This window comes from Ipomoea triloba, chromosome 11, assembly GCF_003576645.1.
Source record: "Ipomoea triloba cultivar NCNSP0323 chromosome 11, ASM357664v1".
Lineage (NCBI taxonomy): Eukaryota > Viridiplantae > Streptophyta > Magnoliopsida > Solanales > Convolvulaceae > Ipomoea > Ipomoea triloba.
In genome coordinates, this window is record NC_044926.1 from 25124747 (window position 1) to 25149995 (window position 25249).

The 25249-nt window shown below is 35.7% G+C and overlaps 3 protein-coding genes across 4 annotated transcripts; all 3 read right to left on the reverse strand.

Annotated features, from left to right (window-relative positions):
• Positions 1-25: 25 nt before the first annotated feature.
• On the reverse strand, positions 26-3059 carry LOC115996629 (serine/arginine-rich splicing factor RS31-like). 2 transcript variants are annotated; one of them, XM_031235958.1, is made up of 6 exons: positions 2975-3059; positions 2676-2809; positions 1252-1364; positions 859-1088; positions 471-722; positions 26-375 (listed from the first exon to the last, which is right to left on the reverse strand). In XM_031235958.1, exons 2-6 carry the CDS (start codon positions 2779-2781, stop codon positions 345-347), a joined length of 732 nt encoding a protein of 243 aa, XP_031091818.1. In that variant the 5' UTR covers positions 2782-2809; positions 2975-3059; the 3' UTR covers positions 26-344. The 2 variants fall into 2 exon arrangements, with proteins under 2 accessions (XP_031091818.1, XP_031091817.1); XM_031235957.1 differs by having other exon boundaries at positions 30-378.
• A 4167-nt stretch (positions 3060-7226) lies between these two features.
• Positions 7227-8107, reverse strand: LOC115997562 (ATP synthase delta chain, chloroplastic). The gene has a single exon (XM_031237143.1). It carries the CDS (start codon positions 8043-8045, stop codon positions 7374-7376), a length of 672 nt encoding a protein of 223 aa, XP_031093003.1. The 5' UTR covers positions 8046-8107; the 3' UTR covers positions 7227-7373.
• Positions 8108-20593: 12486 nt separating this feature from the next.
• On the reverse strand, positions 20594-22390 carry LOC115997199 (AAA-ATPase At2g46620-like). Its single transcript, XM_031236707.1, has one exon. The coding sequence runs from the start codon at positions 22245-22247 to the stop codon at positions 20802-20804; it is 1446 nt and encodes a 481-aa protein (XP_031092567.1). The 5' UTR covers positions 22248-22390; the 3' UTR covers positions 20594-20801.
• Positions 22391-25249: the final 2859 nt, after the last annotated feature.

The following is a 25249-nucleotide window of genomic DNA, read 5'->3' on the forward strand; positions in this document are numbered from 1 at the left end:
CAAAAAAACTGAAAATGACATAATGTTTAGGGACCAAAACTGATTTTAACTCTTCATAATAATGGAAATGTGCTAGTCTGGATTCTGGAAGGCTACACATCATAAATGCATTGATCCAAACAACATGAGCCAAGTAAAGACAACATAAAATGGCAAAACAGGATGCTCAATAAGGACATGCATAATTAACACGCAAAAGTCAAAATCAAGATGCAACTGACAACACATCAGATTGTTCTAAGTTTCTCTTCTTGGATACATAATGTACTATCCCTATATAGCCATTTACATCATAACAGTCTTTAGTAGACATAGTAGGAATCTTCCTCTATTCTTGTGCAGGATCAAGCTCTTGACCGGTGGTGAACAGGAGACCTGCTAGTAAGGTTACAAGCAGATGTCAACAACAAAATGCCTCTTTGATGCACGAGACTACGACAGACTTATCCTCCTAAAACACATGACACTACCTGCGGTGTCTTCCATATTCAGGGCTCCTGACTCTATCATATGATGGACCATTGTATCGATCATAAACGGGGCTGCGTGGGCGTCCATAATCAGGACTAGGTCGGTTTCTACGGTACACTGGGCTAGGTGATCTCCTATATGGGCTGTCACCTCGCCTTCCATAATCCCTTCTAGGGCTATCAGGCCTGTCTCCTCTCTCATCATCATCTCTCAAAGCATACTCAACAGAGACCACTCTGTCAAGTATCTTGCTGCAAATGAAACAACACCTTAAATATCAGTTTACTCATCTATGTGAAATGTGCATAACTAAATTTCTTAAGAAAGCTTGTGGTCATAAGAAAAGGGCATTCTACAGGATAAATGCAATTATATGCAAAGCGCTACCTCATATGTGTACACTCCAAAGCTTTTGTGGCCTCCTCCTGAGTTTCAAACTGCACAAAAGCAAAATTCCTTCGAATTCGGACATGCATGATTTTCCCATATTGCTCAAAGTGTCTCTCTATGTCTCGGACTCTAGTCCGAATAGGATCAAAATTGATCACAAATAGAGTTTTGGTTGGCCTCTGGTTTGCCACAGACTTGGAGCCATCACGATGCCTGCCACGTTCACCCTGCCAAACACAAAGTTATAGAAAGAATGATTATTATAAGTTTGAATGTTAATGATTACTAATTAGACACAGTTTGCAATGGAAGAGGAGATAGAGATAGAGGTAATTAAACATGGTAAAAAAATGTTCAAATTAAATCCTGGAGAAATGGCAAAAAGCATACCCTTGCCCATTCCACTGACAGCTTGCGCCTGTCATGTCCAAAAGGCATATTGTCTAGATGACGAATGGCATCTGCAGCATCACGATCATCCTCAAAGTAGACAAAGGCAAATCCTGCAGTTATATAATAATAAAAGTTAAGTAATACGGGAGATATAGCACTTAAGGACATTTCATGTCTTTTTCAGCAGACAATACAAGGGGTAAATCACAATTCTCTCCCTGGTGGGAATGTAATAAGGTACAACACCTGCAAGTATGTGAAGGTCTGAAGAAAGCAAGGATGTAGAGGCATTGCATGAACTAAATGATGAAGAGGATGATGATTGCTTATTAAAGGTTTATATCCAACATGTCAGTTCTGAGTAGACATTGCTAACCATGCTTCACCAATTTCACAGCACGAGTTCAGAATAAGTAGGGCATGGCATGATATAATTCATTGATCCCCTTTAAACTTAGTGATGGTACGCATGGCATGATGAACTGACAGATTCCACAACGACCATTCTTGTAAAATGGCAAGATGGACAACAACAATGAAGTGAGTGGGTGACAGAAGGTCGTATAAAGAAATGTAGTACACTTCCATCCGTGAGTGGAAGGAGAGCAGGCAAGCAAGCAGATAGGTATCCTTTGCTTTAGAATGTTATTTTGCAGAGAAGTGTAGAGCCAATGTAGAAGCTCATTTTCCCTTAGGAGATGTTCCTGCGTCAAAACAAACACTTAAATATGGCTATCTTCACTTGACACATTTCAAAATTTGTCTCCATTTAGGGCCCCTCCCATGCCAGGTTTATTGTTATGAACCTGCTACAATTAGGTAGCCATAACCAAGAGTTTTCATTCAACTGAATATACACAATGAACCATATCTTTTGTGAATCTGTCCGTTCAGAATCTATGTCATGAGTTAATATCCACTGTGAACTTAATTACAAGTGGCACTATTTTTAAAAAAAATTCTGACAAGTATCACAAGAAAAGTGAGTATAAACTTTTTACAAGACAGACCCAGTTTCCATTACTAGGAAAGAAATTACAATGCAGAGGCATGAAAATTACCAATAAACCACACTCCAGAGACTACACTAAAATCCAAACAGTTAAAACATCCATAAAACTGGATAGAAATTACAATGCTTGTGTAAGAATGACCCCATTACGTGTTTGATTACCAATAACAAACCTTTTTGGGATGAAATCAGAGAAATTACCAAATTTATGGAGCCATACTTTGACCTCATTTAACTTGTAGAATTCAAGGGGGGTTAAATCCAATCCAGGTTATTAGTTGCAATAACCACAAATTATAAGCCTAATAACATTTAACAACTTAGCTAACTAGAAAACAGTGGAAAGTTCATCACAACACAACAACCACGCAGAAAAGAATTCCAGATAAAAGCAGAGTCACTTCATTACCAGATTTCATGTCGACACGCTCGATTCTCCCGTGCTTGGAGAAGGCCCGCTCCAGATCCGACTGGCGAGTATCGTACTCAAAATTACCCACGAATATTGGCCTCATCTTTTGCACAGGCGATCAGCTCAAAAACCTAAAAGTGACCTCAAAAACATCAGAACCCACAACAGCAAAATGCTAAAATCCGTAAAGGCTACAGAAAGCCCCTAATACCATATTTTTAGATTCTTCGAGTTCAAAAATGAGAAAAGGGTACAGTATTGTAAAGAGAAAAGGGATTAGAGAAAGGTTCGTTCACCTTTGGGACAGGATACCAAAAACCCTAACAACGGAACGGCAGAAATGCCGAAAGCGATTGAAAGAAATCTTACGGTAGAAATAGGACTTTAAATAGAGAAATAAATTCTCTTGTCTTTTGGGCTTTGGAAATGGATATATATTATATACGGCCCAACTTATATGGATTGATTTTAAAATATTAAAATATCACTTTTAGCCACTAAACTCAAAACCATTATAATTGAGTCCCTGAACAATGCAAATTAATACAATAATACCCAAAATGACTTGTTTACCGCTGACGTATCGATTCCATGATTTTAAAATAATTTTTTACTTTTATTTTAATAATTTTAAATAAAATAATTATTTAATAAAAAAAACCATCGGGCAAAGGTCCATCTTTTTATGAGCACCATTATGGAAATGGTATAGTTAGTGGTGGAGCCACAGCGGAGGCAGTGCGGGTAGCTATCCCCTCCCCCACCCCACTCCCTCTATATATGATGTATATATATACACATATATGGTATTATCTTATATATATAATTCATATTTATGTATAAGTTACTAAATGTTTAAATGGTTTAGTTCGTTGAAACTTTAAACATAATTTATGTATAAATTACTAAATGTTAGAATGGTTTAGTTCGTTGAAACTTTAAACATAATGTTAAATAGATTATGTCATAGGTGCAAATCTCACTAACAATACGTGTCTATAGCTTTTCTCTTTTCTTTTACCCTTTTCATCCCTTCACAAGAAAAATTAAATGTTTTTTAGTCTATTTTTTATGAATCATTTAATTAACAAATTAAATGTTCTTTTAGTCTACCCTTTTATGAGTCATTTAATTAATGTAATATACAAATTTATATTATAATTCATCGTATTCGAATTAATTTAGAACAACTTAAAGTTGATCTAACTAAGCTAAAAGAAATTAAAATTAAAAAGTATTTATGAATATATTGTCTTTAATATTTAAATTATTTATCTAATTAATTATGTTTCATATTTTGTCATAAATATTTTTATATCATTTCAAAGTGTTTTAAAATTTCACATTTTCATTCTACTCAAGTATATTTTTGGCTATGCCACTAACTATCATGTAGTCAATAAAAAATATTCTATTGTAATATATAATGTATTTTGTATTTGAACCTTATTATGAGTGTTTGATATTTTGTCATTGGCATTTCTAACATCATTTAAACTTTGCTCCCTTAGATTATTTTTTGGGTCTACCCCTGGATATAGTTACCATTGATTCTAACCAGCACTATGCGCATTTGTAGACAATAAAAGTAAGAAAATGTATTGCTTTTCTAGTATAAATATATTAAAACTCTTCTATTAAAAGTAATATTTTCAATTAAAAAGTAATACTTAGGTAGATATAAGTAACACTTAGTTTTTCTTGAACACTTTTAATCTCTAAGTAATATAATGCATCTTACTTGAAAAGCATTACATTTGTAGTAAAAAATATTATATTTTCTCTTATAAGTATCTCTTCAATATCTATACATTTCAATTTGCTTGAAAACTATTACATTTTGCTTGAAGTGTTACTTATTAGCCAAAATGTAATACCAGTTGATCTAACTAAGCTAAAAGAAATTAAAATTAACTCTTTAATTAATGTAATATACAAATTATATTATACTTCATCGTATTCGAATTAATTTAGAAAAACCTAAAGTTGATCTAACTAAGCTAAAAGAAATTAAAATTAAAAAGTATTTATGAATATATTGTCTTTAATATTCGAATTATTTTATCTAATTGATTATGTTTCATATTTTGTCATAAATATTTTTATATCATTTCAAAGTGTTTTAAAATTTCTCATTTTCACTCCACTCAAGTATATTTTTGGCTATGCCCCTAGCTATCATGTAGTCAATCAAAAACATTTTATTGTAATTGACGGTAAAAATGATTATCGAAGTAATATTGATCAATAAAGTACAATAGTTTAGTATAAGAATGTGCGTGTAAGAAAACATAGTGTCCCCCTTTCTCTTCAACAGATCTACTACTTATACTATGGGTGCAACAGCTCTTCTTCTGGTGAGTGTAACGGAATCGGGTAATAATGGTGGGAGGAGTAATGATGGGGAGCCGCTGAGTAATCCCCCTCTCCAATATGTCGTGTCTGTGTAATGGGTGGTCGTTTGACTTCCATGCGTCCGCCTCCACAAGTGTGTTCAGTTCCTTAGTATTGTTTTTTGATGAGGCGGACCCGTACTGGGTCGAATTAGTACCTTGCCCAATTATCCTGTTAGTAATATATAATGTATTTTGTATTTGAACATTATTACGAGTGTTTGATATTTTGTCATTGACATTTCTAATCATTTAAACTTCGCTCCCTCATATGATTTTTTAGGTCCCCTGGATATAGTTACCATTGGTTCTAACAAGCACTATGCACATTTGTAGACAATAAAGGTAAGAAAATGTTTTACTTTTCTAGTATAAATATATTAAAACTCTTATATTAAAAAGTAATATTTTCAATTAAAAAGGAATACTTATAAAAATATAAGTAAAACTTCGTTTTTCCTGAACTAACACTTTAATCTCTAAGTAATGCATCTTACTTGAAAAACATTAAATTTGTAGTAAAAAATATTATATTTTCTCTTATAAGTATCTCTTAAATATATATGTATTTCAATTTGCTTGAAAACTATTACGTTTTACTTGAAGTGTTACTTATTAGCCAAAATGTAATACCAGTACTTTCTAATTGAATTGTTACTTAAAGTTGAGATGTTACTAATTAATCAAGTAAAGTGTAATAGTTTTGAATTAAAATATAATAATATTTTTTATTCAAAATATAATACTTAAGAATATATAATTATACGCAAAGTAATAGCTTCTATGCAATTGTGTATTATATGTATATTTTAAAGTATTAGATGAATGGCTAAAAATATTAGTTATATATGCAAATGTGTTATTTGATTATTTTGTTGTAGAAAATGAAGTTGACATAACTAGTTCACCTCTATGCATGAAAAGAAAAATATTTGATGAAATGTATGAACAATATGCTAAATATGGTTTTGCTCTTGGATTTAGTATTCATAAATCAACCATAAGGATTTTGAGAGCTCTGATACCATTTTGGTTTTTAGGGAAAGAGAAGTAATTGTTTATTCAATCTAAGTTCATATACAAGCAAAATATAGAATTTATAGCAAATTAAAAGAGAAAAAGGTGAAAGCTAACTTTCAATTTCTAACAACTTGCTAATTGACATGAATTGAGGTTGACAATTGTTTGGGCTTACAGGTTTCATTGCTTCTATTTGATATAATGTCATGGTCTCTTACGTTTTTCCCTTATTGTCTGCTTCAAAATAGGCATTAATTAATTATATACCAACACAGTATTTTGATGTTACTTGATAGCTTGGAGATGTGGTCATTTGAAATTAAATCCAAAATTACAGACTTTTGTTCACAATCTAGTCAGAACATTAAACGATGCATTCAATTTATTGAACTGAAGTCTAAACACCATTTACAACAATGCACTTCTAATAATATGCAATTCACAACATCAATAGTTTGGACAATTCCATTGAGCTCGGGGCTGCAATAAGGTCAATTACACACATATAGCTCCATCTAATGTTCATACGCAATATCTGGGGATATGCTTACAATGCAACAACAATATGCTATTGTGATGTTTGTTTAGTTATTGTTTGTAAACATAGATTATTATTTGTGTTCATGATGAATGAATTGTGATCATTAATATGTGCATGTGTTTGGTTATTAATTAAGCGTTAATGAACGTGAGCGAACATGTTCGTAAACATAAATTATTTTTTGTTGTTGTGTTGTTTAATTGTTTCATTATTATTTGTAAACATATATCATTTTTTGTTCATGAATGAATTACGATCAGATCATGAACATGTGCGTGTCTTTGATTATTAAGCGTTAGTTCGTGAACATTAACGAACACTAATAAACGAATACAAACATGATTTTCAAAAAACTTAACAAAAGAACACAAATATAAACACTCTAAAAATCTTAACAAACAAACATGATCAATCTCAGTTCATATATTCATATCCCTACCCATAAATATTGATTATTAAACACTGCGTGCCTTTCTTGTTCTCTACTTAATTTGCAGTAGTTGTTCTGTTTGAGATTTCCCATTATTATTATTCATTAATAATTAATTATGATCGAGCATCTACCACGTACCCACTGCTACCAAACTACAGATCGACACACAAGCAACCTTCAGACCAGATTATTCATGTTTGGAAATTAAACAAAGAAGAAGACAAGAATGGTAAGGGCTACGACAAGATAAGGATTAAGGAGCATTGTATTGTAATTAATAAATAATAACGTGTGATTAATATAATTATTTAAGTAGCGACACCCAAACTGCAGCGGCTAACCTTGACCTTCCAAGCGCCGCTAATCTGATGCACCGTCTTCGCAACCTCCAACGCCGCCGTCTCTTTGTTCTCCGCCGCCGAAAGCAACACCACTCGAGCAGTCCCGCAGAGTTCATCGTATATCCTCTCAAACTCCATCAATACTTCGCTCAACAATTCCGCTCTGTTTTTCCCGGCCAGAATCTTCAACACAGCTCCCAATAGCTTGTGGATATTTCCCTTTTCCGCAATCTCTTTGAGGATTTCTCCTTTTTCCTTGTTTTCTAGCAGAGGGTCCGTCAGGGCGGCCCGGAGGTGCTCGTTCCTCGTCCACTTCCACACCCGCCTCACATCCCTCCGCACCGCGTCGAGGGAGTTGTTGCGCTTCGCTATGTCCACCAGCGCCGCCGCGTACCCGCTCGCGGCTCTCCGGTGGAGAGACGCTTCCCGGGGCGGGGGATGTGGCTTGGGTGGCGGGATCCGATTGGAGGGGACGGCGGTGGTGGAGAATTCCGAATTTGTGGCGGTGGTGGACCTGAAATTGGATAAGGAATTTCGTCGGGGTGGGAGGAGGTGGAAATGGCGAAAGACGTCGAGGGATTTTCTTCTGGAAGCGGTGGGGACTGTGAAGGAGGAGACGGGACTCGATAGGGTATCCATTGGTTACTTGTGAACCAGAAAGGTTGGAGAAGATGAAAGCCTCCACTATAACTTTTTTTTTTTTTTTTAATATAAATATTAAGTGAATCCAATTTAATTAGATTAATCCTAATTTTATATATCATTTTTTTTAGTCACTGCGGATATAAATCATGAAACGGAGTTTAACTGACAACTTGAGCCGAAGCTGATCACTAAAATTGACATCAATTGCTGAATTATGGGTATCCAACGCATCAACTATTATCACATTGTTATTTTTTAAATTTTAAATTTTATTATTATAGCATGTTGGGTCATTATTACAACAACGTACAAGCATTATATTTAAATACAATATTGAAAATGGATTCACGAGTAGTCACTATAAAATTTTGCGCTATGGGACACAAGATGTGAAGATAGAAGCTAAGCTGTATCCTTGTCCACACAAAATAATATAAAATAGAAAAGTAAAAGGAAAGGAAAATATCAGCAAACATGACAGATATTATATTAGTTGTTTGGTAGATAGAAATGCACAGCTTGTTAGTGATTTAATTAAAAGGTAATAAAGTTATTATTATATTTGATGTGCCACTTTATGACTGTAACGCAAGGAAGCCCACCATATTGCGGACAAATAATTTTGTATATATTAGATATATTGAAAACAGGATTGAAGCAAATCAATCTGATGAAATGGAACAAGATGAAGTTGATCGGCCCCGAAACATTCAGGGTCGATCCCAGTGCTCGACTCCCAGGCGGCTGAGCCTGAGCCCAACGCTTGACCTTCCTGGCAACCAAAGGTTGAGCCTGGTGCTTGGCCTTGCTTATGGTATAGGCCCGACCGTGAGGCCAGGTGGGGCATGTAGACTTGGTCAAAGTGGTCTTAACCATCCACTCTTTTCTCAAGGACGATCACAGGGCTAAAAATAGTACAAATTGCCACTATTTATCTTGTTTAGACACACAATCTTTCTTGTAATCTCATTACACAATTGATTAATATAACGCATCTGTCTTTTCCACTCAACATCTTGTCCCATTTATTTATCTCTTTAATTAATTGGGGCCATAGAAGTTCATTTATTCAATCATTCGTGTTTTCATTGAGAACTCGGCATACAAGCTCAAGCGTGCTATCTACTACTAATGGTGAGGATGTCCAGTTCTCACAACTCTGATTCAAGCAATTGATAGGCCTAGAATATGTGCATAGTTTATATACTATTTCATTGTGATTTTAGGTTTGTTATTTTTCAATTTGATCAATTTTGAGTTAAATCTTATTAATTGTGCAGTCTGGATAGATGTAGACTTAATTGAAGGGAGTCATGAGTTTTGAGATCAAATTGCGAGTATGCTTATTTGATGATGTGAAGATGAATTCAATTGAAGTAAGATATTTGGAGGATGAAATGTGTAAGTCGAACGAACAGAAGCTGATAAATGCTAAGGAGGGTTGTTGTGTAATTTTCCCTTGTAGGTGGTTATAACCGTCGTCTTCTCTAGCATGTATATATAACCTCCTTTCTTCTTCATGCAATGTACTGAACATAACATACTGAATAATATCTTATCCCTCTTTATTCACTAAGGGCCGGGATATGTCCTCCATTGTTATCCTTGTTTATGTCGACGATATTATAGTTACAAGCCCTAGTTTACTTTTGATTCAAGAGCTCAAGATTTATCTTGACAATGCATTCAAAATTAAAGATTTGGGTAGCCTAGGCTATTTTCTGGTAATCGAGGCTCACATGAAACAATCTGGCTTGAATTTATGTCAACTTAAGTATGCCTTGGACATTCTAAATGAAGCTGGCTTTATCAATTGCAAACCGGTTAATACTCCAATGGTTCCTGGACATCGCCTAAACAAAGAAGGTGGAACCACCCTCAGTGATGCTTCTAGTTACAAACGCCTTGTAGGGCGACTGTTGTATCTTACTAACACGAGACCTGATATTACATATGATATATATATACAACAGTTAAGTGAATATGTGGATGTCCCAACGACGACTGAGCATATGGCTGCTGCATACCGAGTCCTTCGCTACATCAAGAAGGCTCCTGGTCAGGGATTATTTTATCCCAAACATAGCAATATCTAGCTGAACGTATTCTCAAATTCTGATTGGGCCTCATGCCCAGAAACACGCAGGTCCATCACCGGGTTTTGTGTCTTCATGGGGTCTGCTCGATTAGAGGAACGATCACGTTGATTGATTGAACAGTTACAAAGAGAGAGAGTCCTATTAGTTATAATACAGTGAACTCTCTTATTCTACAGGACATGAGCTAAAGACTTATTCTCAGCCATCTAATACAAACTATATATTAAAGAATAACATAACAATAATAATAATAATACTAACACACCCCCTCAAGCACAAGGTGGTACAGCAACAACATTGAGCTTGTCACGAAGAGTCCGGAAACGGGGCCCAGGTAGAGGCTTCGTAAAGATGTCTGCAATCTGTTCCTTGGTGGAGACGAAGCTGACGATAAATTCCCCAGACGCAACTTTGTCACGAACAAAGTGGTAGTCAATCTCTACGTGCTTCGTTCTGGCATGGAAGACCGGATTAGCTGCAAGATAAGTGGCCCAAGATTGTCACACCAGAGAGTGGCTGGTTTCCCAGAATGTAGACCAAGTTCCCGCAGTAAAGAGACAATCCAAGTAACCTCAGCCGAGACATCAGCCAGGCCTTTATATTCAGCCTCTGTAGACGAACGGCAACGGTGCGTTGCTTTTGAGATAGCCAGGACACCAAATTATCCCCAAGGAACACTGCATAGCCGCTTGTGGACTTCCGATCCACCGGACACCCGGCCCAGTCCGAATCTGAATAGGCGTGAATATCTGTAGATGGAGATGAGGTAAATCGAAGCCCATGCAGCTGAGTGCCCTTAACATAACGTAATACTCGCTTGAGAAGACCCAGTGCTCTTCCGTAGGAGAGTGCATGAACTGACACAACCTGTTAACTGCAAAAGAAAGATCAGGTCTGGTGATGGTTAAGTACTGTAGAGCCCCAACAATACGGCGATACTGAGTCGGGTTATCACATGGGTCAGCAGCCGGAGAAGCTGCTTGAGTGATAGAAGCTGGAGTCGCCAAAGATTTGCAATCAGTCATGCCGGCCCTAGATAGAATATCCGTCATGTAGCGACGTTGTGACAGTATATAGCCATCTGTAGTAGGAAGAGTTTCAATACCAAGAAAGAAATTCGGTTTTCCTAGATCCCTGATTTTAAAGGTACCCGCAAGTTGATCGAGTAATTGATCGATTAGAGACGAATCATTGCCCATCATGATAATATCGTCGACGTAGACAAGCATAAATACCCGGGAAGTATTGGTTGTGTAGTAAAATAGTGACACATCCGTCTTTGAGGCTGAAAACCCAGTTGCGAGTAGGTAATCATGGAGACGTTTGAACCACGCACGCGAAGCTTGTTTGAGACCATAAAGAGAGCGCTGTAGGTGACAGACGTGGCCCGGATGAGCTGGATCCTCATAACCCGGTGGCTGCTTCATGTAAACAGTCTCAGAAAGGTGCCCATTAAGAAATGCGTTGTGTACGTCTAGCTGTCGCAAGGTCCAGCGGTTTGATACTGCAAGAGAGAATAAGATCCGGGCTGTAGTCGGTTTTACGACAGGGCTGAAGGTGTCAAAGAAATCTTCACCGGCTACTTGATTAAAACCCTTTGCAACTAGGCGCGCCTTGTAGCGTTCCACGGATCCATCTGCCTTGCGTTTGGTGCGGAAGACCCACTTGCACCCTATTACATTCATAAGAGGAGTTGGCGGCACTAGACGCCACGTGTGATTATGTAGGAGTGCGTTGAATTCTTGATCCATGGCATCACGCCATTGAGGATGACAAACAGCTTGAGAATAACATGTGGGATCCGCAGTTGCAGTTAAGGCAAAGAACTGCTCATTCGTGCCTCGAGTCTTGCGACGTGTGCGCATATTATGTGCATTGTCCTGAGTCTGAACCTGGGTTTGCCGCGGTGGGACAGGCTCAGGGGATAAATGAGGCGCCTCAATAGGTAAAGGTACAGGTTCGTGAGCTAATGGCTGTTCCGTGGAAACAGGTACTGCTGGGAGTTGGACTGAGTTCGGAGTAACCAGAACTGGACCAACCCCCCAAGGCGGTGACGCGGGCTCAAGATTTTGCTGAACCTGTAAGGTAGCAAAAGGAAAAACATTTTCATCAAAGCGGACGTGACGACAGATATAAACTTTTCCCGTTGTGAGGTCCATACAGCGATAACCTAAGAAGACACAAGGAGTGGAACGGAACTCAATTTTATGACGATTATAGAGACGGAGGTACGGGTAGCAACAACACCCGAAGACTCGGAAGAAAGTATATGGTGGTTGGACTTTGTTTAGGAGGAAATATGGGGTTTTAAAGTTTATAGCCGAGGAAGGTAGGCAATTAATTAAGAAGGTTGCCGTTTCAAAGGCGTAGTCCCAATATTGCTGTGGAGTTGAGCTTTCAGCCAGTAGGGCTAAGCCGGTTTCGACAATGTATCTGTTCCGGCGCTCAACACGACCGTTTTGTTCGTGTGTATAGGCACATGATTGCCTGTGAGTGATGCCTAGTGTTTCAAAAGTCTTATGCAGACGACGGTACTCACCCCCTAAATCAGACTGAATAGCTTTGATAGAACGCGAAAAATGGCGTTCTACCATCGCTCGAAACAAATCAAAAGTTTTATAGATATCCGATTTTAACCGCAGAGGGTAAAACCAGGTGAAACGCGAATAATCATCGACGAACAATACAAAATAACGGTAACCAGAATGCGAAAGAATAGGTGATGGACCCCATATGTCCGTATACAAAAGATCTAAAACATTATTACTGGAGCTAAAAACTCTATCTAATGGAAACCGAGCTGACTTCCCGAGTTGACACGCTGAACAGAGTTGTGCGGCACGAACTTTATTTGGAATGACCGGGCAATTTTTGAGTATTTTCTGAAGAACTTGGTGATTTGGGTGACCCAACCGTTGATGCCAGATTATGGGTGATGCCCGAGCAGAAAGAAAGGCAGAATGAACTCGTGGCACCAGTAACTTGTAAAGGCCCCCGCTAGTTGATCCTTTAAGCAGAATCGCCCGGGTGTTGCAATCCTTCACAAGAAACATATTTTTGTGAAATTTAAAGAACACATTATTTTCGTTTGTAAAACGATAAACTAACAATAGAGGTAAAGTTAAATTGGGAACATGTAATATATTGGTCATTTTTAACGATTTAGACTCGGAAGGGATAATCGCTTGCCCCACACGTGAAACGTTCAGACCTGCGCCATTACCAACTATTAAAACGTCATTCCCAGAGTAAGGTTCGGACTGCTGCAACATTGCATCTGCCGGTGTTGCGTGCGTGGATGCTCCAGTATCAGCGAACCAGGAATCCGCCCCAGCCGACACTCCCGGTTCACCAGCAACAGCGGCGTTGGCCTGAGCAGACGAGCGGTCATCATACCGGCGGAAGCAGTTCACGGCTGTATGGCCGTGAGATCTGCAGATCTGGCACCGTGGACCTCCACCACGCCCGCGGTTGTGACCGCCTCTGCCACGATTGCCTCTCCCGCGGCCGTTAGACGATTGGCGGCCACCTTGATGGTATTGATTTCCGCCATGTCTCCCGCGACCAGCAACAAAGGCCGCCGGCACTGCACCAGGAGCACCATAATCCGCCGGCGGGTGATCATCGGAGTGGATGATCTCTTGTGCTTGAAGCAAATCGGCCAGCTGCGACAATGAGACCTCCGTGCCTGTGAAGTGAGGGAGCTCGCCATAGCTCGGAATTCAGGCCGCAGCCCCCGAAGAACGTAAAGGATTTGCTCGTCTTTGGACAGCGGGCGACCGGCGAGAGAGAGTGCCTCCACCAACATCTGAGCCTTGTCGAGGTAGTCAGCCGGTGTTGAATTACCCTGCCTCAGCGTTTGAAATTGCCCCAACAGGCTGAGGCACCGTGCGCGGGTGGTGGAGGCCAATGCCGAGGAGATGGAGTCCCAGACCTCCTTGGCGGTGTTCCGGTCGACGACAAGGTGCATAACTTCAGCGGAGAGCGACGAAATCAGCAAAGAGAGGATCGATTGATCCTGTTGATTCCATATGGCATATGCAGGGTTCGGCGTCGTGACTACAGCAGCGGACGCACCTGTCACCGGCGGAGCGGCAGTAACAGTGGACGGCGGACATGGAGTGGTGCCGTCAATGAACCCAAGCAAGCCCTGGCCTTTGAGGAATGGAATTAGTTGTGTTCTCCAAAATAGGTAGTTATAAGAGTTTAGTTTCAAAGAGACAAAGTGGTGTGCAGATGCAAGAGTAGTGGGTGTGATCGGGGAAGATGGTGGAATAGTGGCTGGGGTAATGGCATTATCGGCGGTGGGAGGTGATGCCATCGGCGCAGGTGAGGGAAAAAAAAAATTAACAGGACCCTAGCCTATCGCTCTTGATACCAGATTAGAGGAACGATCACGTTGATTGATTGAACAGTTACAAAGAGAGAGAGTCCTATTAGTTATAATATAGTGAACTCTCCTATTCTACAGGACATGAGCTAAAGACTTATTCTCAGCCATCTAATACAAACTATATATTAAAGAATAACATAACAATAATAATAATAATACTAACATGCTCTTGTCTCGTGGAGATCAAAGAAGCAAGCAACTATATCCCGTTCATCCTCATAAGTTGAATATTGTGCCTTGGCTGCCACGGTTTGTGAGGTTCAGTGGATTACCTTCTTACTTCGTCCATATTTGGGAGCCGTTGTCCATATTCACGTGCGAACTGACCTTAACGTGCGAACCTGCGATTTCCTGAAGGATTGCACTGCGAAAGTCCTCCAGGCATGTTTGAGAGCCGTTGCGGTGCAATCATTCAATAGTTCACAGGTTAAAACTGGTTTGCACCTAATTATGATTATATATATATATACTAATAAGAGCCAAAGAGAGTTAGACCTAAAATGGGTAGAAAAAATGGCGGTCAAATTATTTAATCAAATGGATGGTTCAGATGAATTATTTAATCAAATAGATGGTTAAGATAATTCAGATTAATATTATTAATAGAGATTACCTAATTTAACCTTACTTTTATGATTATCCGTTAAGTTTTCCGTTAAATATTCTCTTCTCCGTTAATATTCCGTTAACTTTTAACTTACCCATTAATTTCTATAAGAAAGGTCTTAGGTTCGAACTTCATCCCAATAAAATTTGGCATTATTAAGTTCCTCACCATATTTTACTCTTATTAAATTAATAAATAAATTAGTAGAGACAACAAAAAATGATACATATGTATTTCTTTAATTTAGAATTATGTGTCTACAATACCTTTATTTGAAAAAATTATTCATTATCAAAAAATTAAATTAAATAATAGAAATAATTTCATTAGTTATATTGTCTTTATTTTCTCTCATGCAAAGATTCTTTACATTCAAATTTATCAATTGATATTCATTACATTGTCCATTATCTTATTTTTACAATATCTTGTAATTAAATATCAAAGTTATAGTACAAAATAATGTTATATATTTATTTACCAAGTGGTTTATTAATACTATGAAAAATAAATTAAAATAATTTGAAGCTAATTATATTAACTACTTGGGGATTGGTTGACAAAGAGAGTACTCAAATAATAACCCAACAAATTGAAGCGGAATCACTCTATTTTACTCTTATTGAATTAAATAAATTAGTAGTTACACCAAAAAATGATACATATGTATTTCTTTAATACCATGAAAAAAATAAAAAAGAATAGTTTGAAACCAATCATATTAACTACTTGGAGGATCTGTTGACAATGAAAGTACTCAAATAACCCATTACCCAGCAAATTGAAGCGAGAAACTACCTTTTAATATCTTTGGAATACATAATATTTTAAAATTTCAAATTTTTATTAATTTATTTAATTTTTTTTCTTAAACTAGGGATTTCTTTATCAACAATAACTCATTCAACAATAATGGTTGAACCAAATGAACCCCAAGCAGAACACCGACCTAAAGGAAAGTCCATAGCTCCTATATCATAATCTCATTGCATGATGTTTTCATCTATGCTACCAACAATAACCGAATTGCAAATAACACACTACCAATAAAAAGGAAGAGAACAAATAGTAAAGATGAAGACAATGACAATGTTACTCAAAAGAGAATTAAGAGCACTTAGAAAAATTCAAATTAAAAGTAGTATTTATATTTAGACTATCATTTTTAGACCAAATATTTAGACTATCGATTTTACAAGGTTGCAAACATTTATTTTAGTAATAATTATAATGAATTTTCTATATTATTTTGGATTCATATACTTTGAGTTAGATATTTAAATAAAAAAATTCGACATTCAATTACCCATGTATAAACTTCTCCTATATAATCTTGCATTGATATACTTTCAAATATTTATTTAAATATAAACATTGGGCATTAACACATTCGCTCAATGCGCGTATAAAACTAGTATATATATATATATAGAGACACACACACGGAGTATATTCTATCCCAATAATTAGAATTTAATTGGAAAAAAAAAAGAGAGAAGAAAGTTGGATTGAGGTAGGCAATTAGTTGATTAGCAGAATAATGAAGCGTTAGGCAGTTTAATTAATTAATTGCTAAATAAGATAGAAACGTGAGGAAGAGTGCGAGGAAGAGGATACACCGTGTTATCATCATTAACCAACACATGCACACCTTCTAATAATATAATTAGTAATCATAACCTAAGACGTACAATGTAGGGTATTGCAACTTTTTCCATTTTCGTATCATTTAAATAAGTTTAAACTTCAAATTTAAAATCTGTCAACGCTTCTATCCTGATGACTACTAGAAAATGTAAAGAGTAAATTTTGTATGAGACCGTTCCACGTGAGACACTCAATATCTTTATTTAAAAAATATATATTACATTTGTTGAAATTTTGTAGCAAAAATAACATTTTAAATGGCTATGTGGCTATTTTGTGATACAAATATATGTGGAGTCTAATTCTAGTTCGGATTGAGTCAAAAATAAATTTTGATTATTCTAAGTGATAGACGGAAAAATTGATATATTGTACACTCAAAACGTAATTGATGAATGAGAAATTAATTTTCAAAATAGAGCTATTTGAGTTGGAAAAATAAAGGTGGAAATTGGGAAAGCTTGGAGGAAGCCTTTATTCCACTTTGAAAATGAATGTGAATTTATACCATTATATATACAATTCTCATTTAGAATGAGTTTGAATTATATAGCATAAAATTTTTCTCTTGCGTCCAAAGGGTACAAATCAAATCTCATAATGAACTTACTCGTGTGCATTAGCAACTTATAAGCACACGGAGTCATTTCTTTGAAATTTTTTCCTTGCTTTCACTCTATTGACCTTTGGAGATTATTTTTAAAATTTGAATCCCGTAATTTGATTTATCCACTTATTCATTCTTACAACATTTTAAGTACAAAAGAAAATTACACATTTCATGTAAAATGACTTTACACACATTGTTTATTAATAAATTGTGAGATATATCTTAATGATTTATGAGCCTTTATATACAATAATGTCAAACCTATACCTATTTGTTTTTCTTATTATTTAAATTTTTTCCAAAAAGTTGAACCTCCAATCCAAATGACTGAACACAGTGGCTCCCCTCACTATGAGAGGAATTCAACTAAACTTAGAGGCCTCTCTCACTTTGAGAGAACTCCACACTATTGCAAGTGATATTCAGTCTTTGGTCACTCTTCTCAAACTTCACCCTATGACCAGAGCTGTCAATTAAGACTTCTTATCATTTGAATGGATAGATGAAAGGTGGTCTTAGCGTGTGGCTTTGTGTATGGTGTCATGTGGACACTCGTGAATCATGTTAGTTGAGATTTATAAAGATCCGTACACCAATTAAAATTGTTCTCTTTCATTTATTAATCGATTTTTCAAATGAGGTGCCAAATATGCATAATGAGAAAGCTACATAATTAAAATGAAATTAATAGATTTTATTTTATTTTATTTTATTTATTTAACTTTTTATATCACGGAGCAAATTTACCTGCACAAATAATTTTATTTTATTTTTTTAGGTTAGTTACTCCTTTATAGGTAGGTAGTGAATGTGGCAAGACTAAAAAAAATAGTAAATTAATGGCAAGCAAATAAATTGTTAAAAATCACATGGATAATCCAAACATAGGGTAAAAAAATAGTAATGTACCTCCGGGATTTGACATGGAAGCTCTTAGCAATGATCCAACTGAAATTCTCTGTTGTTACTGAAGGGTGCTAGTTTAGTTACTGGGTTCGTCTCTCTCGTTTATCTCAAAAAAATGTTAAAAATCTAAAAGGAATTGAGTGAAATTAGCATATGATAGATTTATATTGATTAGAGATTATATTGATTTCACAACAAAAATATAAGAATCAGATTAATATTTTAGCATTATTTATTTCCTTCTTGAAATATTGATGTTAATGTGATTATAATAAAAGGAGGACATTTTAAATGTACTATAATATTTTAGGCACCATATAACACTCATTTAGCATAAGAAAAACAAACTATAATAAATGATATACTACGTAACATATATGCATTTGGAATTTTGAATATTCCAAATGGTTGGTCGAAGAATATTTCAAATGGTATTCATAGAGACATGGCGAAATGAAGCAATTGGACATTAAAACAATGTTTTGTAGCTATTTTAAGTCTTTTGTGTTTAGTAACAGTTGCAACAACCCTTTTTGGTACGAGAATACTTAGGTTGAGGTCAATTTCAATTACTACATTTTGTTAAGATCCAACGTTTGTTTTTTGCCAAAAGCTAGTCCAACAATCTCCTCTTTACTTCCTACCAATATGATCTACTGTTGTGCCGTGGTATAACCATTGTCATAGAAACAAATTCGCCGCTACTGATGCAAGCTCACAAAAACGGCGTCGGTTAGCGACGGTTAACACAACAATCCCCATCTTCATGCACCCGAAGTTTGGATTAGAACTTATACACCATACTCAGAGTAATAATGATACACAAGAAAGAAATGGACAATCTTTGTCTTATGTACTAAACTCAATGCAAAGCTTTTTAAATAGGGAAGGGCAAGCAATTGAGGCCACATACTATTTAAAGGATCTTAACCATTCATTAGTTTATAGTGAATATTAAACCATGAGTAAGCTGTGAACCACAAAACTTTTCGTGGCTTGCATTTTTCCCAACAATAATGAAATAAAATAATGTTGGATTTGATGATTGAACTAAGAATACAAGAAATTTGTTTAATTAAGGATGAAGATTTAGTGAAGACGACTTTTGTTGTCACTTGTTGTGTATTTCCAACAAAAAATGAAGACCACTTGTTGTAACAGATCAGAACAGAAAACATAATGTGGAAAATAGGAAGACAAGAAGCAAGTGTATGTTGATGAGAATTGGGTTGGCCAAATTTCATCCTCAACCTATACGCAAACAGACAACCTGAATCATTAACATGTTGCCCAATGATGAGTACCAGATGCAAATTGTTTAGTAGGCCCAACCCTCACTTGACAGTTGTTATACCATGGATATTGGTCATGGTCTTAAACGACATTAAATTGTGTATTTTTAATATTGGAATTGTGAACTTTCAGAATGTAAATCGTGTTTTTAAATCAAAACACATAACTATAGAAGAGAATTTGTGAATACAAGACTATACTAAAATTTAAAAAGATTAAATTGTGTATTTTTAGTATTGGAATTGACTACAATATTTGAAATGAATTTGTGAATACAAAACAAGGTAATCAATTACATATATGTTAACATTTTGTATTTGTAATATACAAGTTGTGAGTTTTTAAAAGGTAAATTGTAAACATTTAATATGTAAATTGTGTATCTACGTCATTTTGGACCCAGGTCCACATAATAAGGTTTACCTTGTATTACAGATTCTGGTCCAAAAAAAACATTCAAATCTTGTACTTATAGTTGACACATGTATCCGCAATTAATTATTTTTGTACAGTAAACAAATTGAAGGTACATCACATAATAATTACAGACACATAACATGATAATTATAGACACATAAATTTTTAATTGCATGTACAAAATATGTTAACTGTTGACACATAACATGTTAATTAACATCTTATGTGTCTTCAATTAACATATTCTCTACCGGCCATTAAGTATTTGTGCATATCTATATGACTATATGTACCCTTCCCACAATCACTAAAATCCAATTGAATTATTTGTGCAGGCTTCTCCTTCACTTGATTCCTTTCCCTACTCCATTACATTCTCAACCAATCTCCCGACACCTCTCTCACGTTTAACGTTAATCACATTTAATTGTCTGCCTCCACCCACACGATTGGCATTATTTTTAAATATCATTTTTTTTTTTGAAAACTAATTTTAAATATCTTAAGATATGAATGGTGGCACACAACTCATTCCAACGTGTAATAAAAATGAATTAGTACAATAATGGATTTTAGTGATCAAATTAATCTCATCTTTCCCCATAACCTATATTTAATCCAATAAAAACATTATCATTTACATCGTACGGCTTACAAGGGCGGAGCTCAACCACAAGTTTAAACAAAATCCTAAAATCTTAATTGCTGTATCAACTATCAGATTGACAAGTTACAAAAATAAAATAAGATTTTGATTATCTTTTTGTAATAAAAACGTTCACCGTTGGATTGATTCCAAGTCATGATCCAGAGGTTCAGATCTCTTGGCGCTCTTCATTCTCAACAGTCCGTACAGCTTCCGGAACTCCTTGGCTACAGGGACGGTATCTTTCCAGGTGGCGCAACCTTGCTCGTCCGTACGCGGCGGCGACGGCGTCGCCAGAGACGAGATTTCCGTCAACCGACGCCATCTCCCGCCGTGTCTTCCGTCCGTCTGCAGCGCCGTGATCACCGACTTAATGGCGCGGCTCGGGGAGCTCCGGTGGACCAGCATTAGTTCTCCGATTTCCGCCGGGCTCAACGTCGCGCCGGTCTGGAAAATCTCCTCCACCTGGGGAAACAGCTTGTGCTCTTTCACGCCTAAATAGCTGTTTGCTAAACATTTGAAGGAGTTGAAATCACATAAGGGAAAGTGGATATGGACGTCGATTCTCCCCGGCCGGAGCATCGCCGGATCGATATGATCCTTGCAATTCATCGTGAACACCATAATTTTCTCGTCTCCGCAACACGAATTCACTATGCCGTCCATGAAATTCAACAATCCGGAGAAGCTCACCGCCATTAATTTCTCCTGGATTAGCCGATCGACGTCTTCGACAACGATCACCGACTTGCTAGCGGTTTGCAACAGAAGCAATTTGAGATCGGAATCATCCGAAACCCTAGATAAATCGATGTCGTAGACATCGTAGTTGAGGAAATTGGCCATGGCGGCGATGAAGCTGGACTTGCCGGTACCGGAAGGGCCGTAGAGGAGAAAACTCCGCCGCCAAACGCGGCCTAGTTTGTGATAATACTGCTGCGATTTCAGAAACGTCTCCAGGTCGGACTTGACCCGGTTCTTCAGATCCGACTCCATCACCACCGTGTCGAAAGTGGAAGGATGCGTGAACGGAACAGATCTCCACCGTCCGCTGGCGCAATCATCCGACGGTGAGCGATTCATGAACAGTTTCAATTCCCGCCGGCGCTGCCCGATGTTATCGGAAACCGTTTGAATATGCTGAAGATAAGGCCGAAGAATCCGCCGCTTATCTTTCTTCTTTATCCTCAACACAAGGCTCCGTCCCCCAACCTCCACCTTATTCATCCACGAGATTCTCGCCCCGAGAAACTGATCCTGAACAACCTGGTTATCGTCGAGGCAGAGCAAAATATCGTTGGATTTCCCGCCGGATTTCACCAAATTAATGAAATCGGAATCCTCGAGGGAGGACAGAGAATTAACGTAGACGAAGACTTTCCTGTACAGCTGATTCTCCTGAGCGTTTTGGTTAAGCTGCGGGACTTTGAAGAACTGGTGAACATGAATCCTGTCGTCTATCCAATCCGACCACTTCCTCAGAGCGAACACCAGAGCACTTCGATACAAGAACAGCCTCACCGCCGCGAAAACCGACACGCAGAACGCTAACACGACAACCATGTTTACGATAAACATGGCGACCAAGCGATGATTAAGGCTGGATCCGAGGTTTGATTTACCAAAGATAATGAGGGTATTAGTACTGCTCTCCAAGGAACACCATTTTAAGAGTCGAAGCGACTATCGACGATTCGACGGGGAGAAAAGATAATCTTTGTTTTATTTCTTAACCCCATTATATATGTGAAATTTTATGAAAAAGAAACTTCTTTATCAACCTAATAATGACCCACCGAGTCATTTTGGAGTGTTGGGGATTTTAAAAATTAGAAATATCATTTTTTGTGGACAAAAATTCTTTTATCACACTTATTATACCCTCAAAATAATTATTATAGAGTATTATTTTATAAAATATATGCTCGATGCATAAAAATATATGCACAATATTAATATTCAGTGTTAAAATCTTAATTATATAAAAATATTTTTAAAATAATAGTTTTATATATATATATATATATATATATATATTCATAGTTGTAGGATTCATATTATATTAAAATATTATTGCTAATTTTAGTAATAATTATAGTATGATTAATATTATTAGAGTAAGAATTTTAGATATGATAAATTACTAAATATATAATTATGGTACTATTTAATTAAAATCTAAATAAAATAGAAAAGATATTGTGTATGCATGTGCATGGTAATATTAATGAAAAAAAAGTTATAATTGTAGAGATATTTATATCCAAAAAATGTATAATATAATTTTATAGCGTAATATATAACAAATTTGAAAGAAAAGATTGAGAAAAATCAGGAACATAATATGAATTTATTATATTTTTTTAGATTTTAGATATATAATCAATGCCTTATACATCTCTCTTTATCAAAATATGATGCTATATATGGAAATAAATAAGAGTTAAAATGGATGAGATCAAGAAAATGAGGATTTGAATGGAAGAAGAATAATAAAGGTTAGAAATGGAGAGCGTAGGTTAGCGTGTCAATTGTCATGGGAACAACTTTCCAGCGATGAATTTTATGGGCTCTTACCTTTTTAATTTCATATCAATTTTTAATAATATTACTCCCTGTATATTTAGGATTGATTTAGAAATTCAAAAATGACTTTCGAAAAGTTAATTTTTTTTTTAATGTTTTGTATTTGAACATTCAAAGAAAATAAAATCTAAGAAAAATATTTATCACTAGAAAAATGTCTCAATTTAGCATAAAAATTCTTCCTTAATTTTGTGTCGAAAGACCTTTTTCGAATTCTTTATGTTTCCGTCTCTCTTTTCTTTCTCATATATTTTCAAGCTAATTTCTGAATTATTAATTTATTATTACCTCAATCACAACACCACACCACCACCACCACTTATTATTATTATTATTATTATTATTATTATTATTATAACAAATAATATGTTCATTTCCAAGGAAAAAAAAAAAAAGAACCAACAAATAATTTCTTAATTATCTTTCAGTTAAAAAAAAGAAATTTTTTGACCTTCAGCAAATACCTAAAAAATTAAAATATTTTTCAAAAAATGAATCATTTTCTAGATTTTTTTTTTAATTTCTAAGTTTCTAAACATGCCCCTTAATGAAAAAAATTACAATATACATTTTGTTAGTGATATAGATACAAGGAGAAGAATACAATAAACTACTCTAATATGCAGCTCATTCAAATGACCTTTCAAAAAGTGGTTGAAGTAGTGAATAACTCAAATCACCCTTTCAAACACACCCTTAATTACTTGGCTTCAATCATGAACTTTTAAACTTTATTATTTTGTGTAGTTGTCCCTCATACTCCAAGACAATGTACTACTTTCTTCTTCTTCATCTTTTTTTTTAGTACTACTAATTCTATTATAATGTATTACTTTCTTAAAAACAAAATTTGTGGCAGATAAAATTAAGATCATAATGCAAGAAATGAAAAAGAAAAAAAAACATTTTTGCAAACATTGATATGATGTGGAATTTTGAGCAAATAAAGTAGCTAACTCCTATGTTTGAATATAATCCAAAGTCTTGCCCCAAAGTTTACTTCTACCTTACAGTAGTAGAATTGACCAAACGGCATTCTAGAAAAGCATTACAAACGTATACATTGACTTCTTCTCTTACAAAAGAGTGGCAAATGGAATCGAATGAATATGAAAAATCTAAAAAATAGAACAATAATAATAATGAGTCATTTCCATTTTAGCTCCTATTGTTATTGGGGCATTGCCAATTTTAGTCCACTTCATTAATTTTTGACACATTACGGCCAGTTTTATTTAGCTCTTGTCACTTTTAGTCAACCGTTAAAATTTCGTCAAATAACCGTCCAAGATAGGGATATTTTGGTCTTTTCATGTTTTGATCATCTCTTTTTACTCTTTGCAGTGGTCTTCCTTACACATTTTCATCCAATGGAAATGACTCTAATAATAATAAAAATAATAATAATAATAGAGTTAATTATTAAAATAGTCCATTGACTATAGCAAAATTATCAATTTGATCATTGACTATTTTATGTGCCTAATTAAGTCCTCAACTTTAAAATTTTTAACTAATTTGGTTCACCATTTGTTTAGCCGTCAGATGTCCGTTTACTCGAGACCAAATTAGTAATTTCACTAGAGTCAAGGGACCATTTAGGTCATCAATGCACCATTTCTTCTCTTATTAAATCGAAACGTTAATAATCGAAATGGTCCCTTAATTATAGTAAAATTATCAATTTGGTCTCGAATAAACAGACGTCTGACGGCTAAACAAATAGAGGACAAAATTAGTTAAAAATTTTAAAGTCAAGGGCTTAATTAGACAAAAAAAAAAGGTCAAGAATCAAATTAGTAATTTTGTTATAGTTAATGGACCACTTTAGTAATTAACTCATAATAATATGTGTAGTAAATTTTATTGAGGTCTAATGTTTGAATTTTGAGACAAGTTGAGAAAGGCAGACTACTCCCAACTCCCAAGTTGTAAGTCTTTGGCTAACATACATATTTGAATAATTATTTTAAATTTTGGTTGACCTAAATAGC